General features: G+C 37.5%; 1 protein-coding gene across 1 annotated transcript; it reads right to left on the bottom strand.

Annotated features, from left to right (window-relative positions):
* Positions 1-1,011: 1,011 nt before the first annotated feature.
* Positions 1,012-1,398, bottom strand: LOC149169138 (altered inheritance of mitochondria protein 32-like). Its single transcript, XM_089425093.1, has one exon. The coding sequence runs from the start codon at positions 1,396-1,398 to the stop codon at positions 1,012-1,014; it is 387 nt and encodes a 128-aa protein (XP_089281219.1).
* Positions 1,399-1,809: the final 411 nt, after the last annotated feature.

Genomic DNA, 1,809 nt, shown 5'->3' with positions numbered 1-1,809 from the left:
CCACATCCTTGATGTGTTGTCGACCTTTTCCATGTGTGAAGACAATACCTCCTCCAAGTTGTCTGACATATCATGAACTGTAGTAACTCTGATCACTTTATAACAAAAAGTTTAGAGTTCGAATATATGTTTCTTCCACCTGTTTCTTCCCTTGTTGAATTTTGACACCTGTTACATGATCCTTTGAAGAGATTCCTTTTTCAAAAATTTCCCCTCGGTCCCTCAAAATTGGTTGACTGAGTTTTAATTATGTAGCTACAACAGTTTCATAGCGGGCTACGAAACTGCTGTGCATTAGGCATCATCTTCAGCAGTTTTGTAGCGCGCTACAAAATTGCTGTGTAATCACCAAAACACAGCTTAATACCAAAACTTTTCTATCTTGAGCTTTCTTATATCTAAATATTCTCTTCAACTGCTCCAAATCTTTTCAAAACTGAGTGGAGACGTATCATTCTTTAAGAAAAAATGCAACAAGGAAAACCATCAAAATTTGGAACATAACCTTACTTGATGTGTGACTTCCTTAAGGAAATTTTTTCTGCTAGCTTAGCTGCATCTTTAAATCCTCAGTTTGCCTTTTCATAACTTTGATCTTAGCTATTAGTTGCCTGTTAACCATTCTGATGTATCTCGCCTCCTTTTTCTTGAAATCAACCTAGCTTTGGCCTATCAAATACAGTTTCAACAAATAATGCTAAATAAAACAAACTGAGATACATTGACCAATTGTAACCTTGCATTGTTGATATAATGGTAAGTGAAGATGACATAAGATATAAGCTTCTGTTCATGAGAAGCTATGAGACTGTCAATCTCCTTACTTGGTATCTTCTTATCGTAGCTATCAACTACTACAGTATGTTTCTGAATTAACTTGTCCTGCTTTTCTTTCTCTTTATGAATCAACTCTTCTACCTTGGGCAAAATATGCAATGCTTGGGAGGAAGACTGCAAGAAACCAAGTATAGACTTCGACTCCTTCGCAGCATCTTTGTCAGGGGAAGGTAGTCAAATAGATCTGTAAAAGTGCTGATCTAGGAGAATTGGCACATCATCTGGAGTAACATAGCCATACCAGTGACCAGTAACTTCACCATTAGCATTTGGACCATATACTATAAGGTTCCCAGCATATTTGTGACCACCAATGTGTGAGCATGGACTCATAGCTACATGACCTTTAAGGCCTCGAGATTCTATATCTTCTTTTAATCTCTTGATAAGAGTAGGTCCACAAACACCACACCTTCGATCTCGACTAGTATGTGAACACACAAAGATATGTGATCCAGTGAGTATTTCAGGATTTCCTGAAAGCCATTCTGTATCTTTGACAATCACCTCTTCCACAAAGGTATCAACATCAAAGTTTGTCAACCCCTTGTATCTGATCATATATGGAAATATCAAAACATCTCCGTTTGAAGTCTCTATTCCATCCCGCCCCTCACATATTATAAAGCGTGTTTGCTTGAGCGAGTGGGATGACTTTCCACACTACCTTCAATGTTTTTATTAGTTAGCTTCATATCCAACTCATCGCATTGAACATTTTCCTCCAGTGTTGAGTTCTGACAGTTAAGCATAGATTCATGACATTTTGTAGGCGCTGAATGGCATCTTGGACCTCTTCTCACTGTAGTTTAGCAAGGTATGAAACTGATGACTTTGAAATTGGAAAAATCGAAATTTGAATACAATATGCAAGACAGAAAGGAGCAGAAGAAACCGGTGACCAATATCGGTGGCTCTGCTAGCATTGAAATGGTACTAAATTAATAATAAACTTGAAGGAACACATTATGT

Source organism: Pinus tabuliformis, chromosome 4_2 (genome assembly GCF_031772625.1).
Source record: "Pinus tabuliformis cultivar Carrire ecotype Pingquan chromosome 4_2, CPIR1, whole genome shotgun sequence".
Classification (NCBI taxonomy): domain Eukaryota; kingdom Viridiplantae; phylum Streptophyta; class Pinopsida; order Pinales; family Pinaceae; genus Pinus; species Pinus tabuliformis.
The sequence above is the reverse complement of the archived record's forward strand: the minus strand, read 5'-3'. Positions and strand labels throughout refer to the sequence as shown.

Bases quoted from the DNA above. Each gene is read 5' to 3' on its own strand.
- LOC149169138 (XM_089425093.1), bottom strand. From the start codon at position 1,398: ATGATCAGATACAAGGGGTTGACAAACTTTGATGTTGATACCTTTGTG.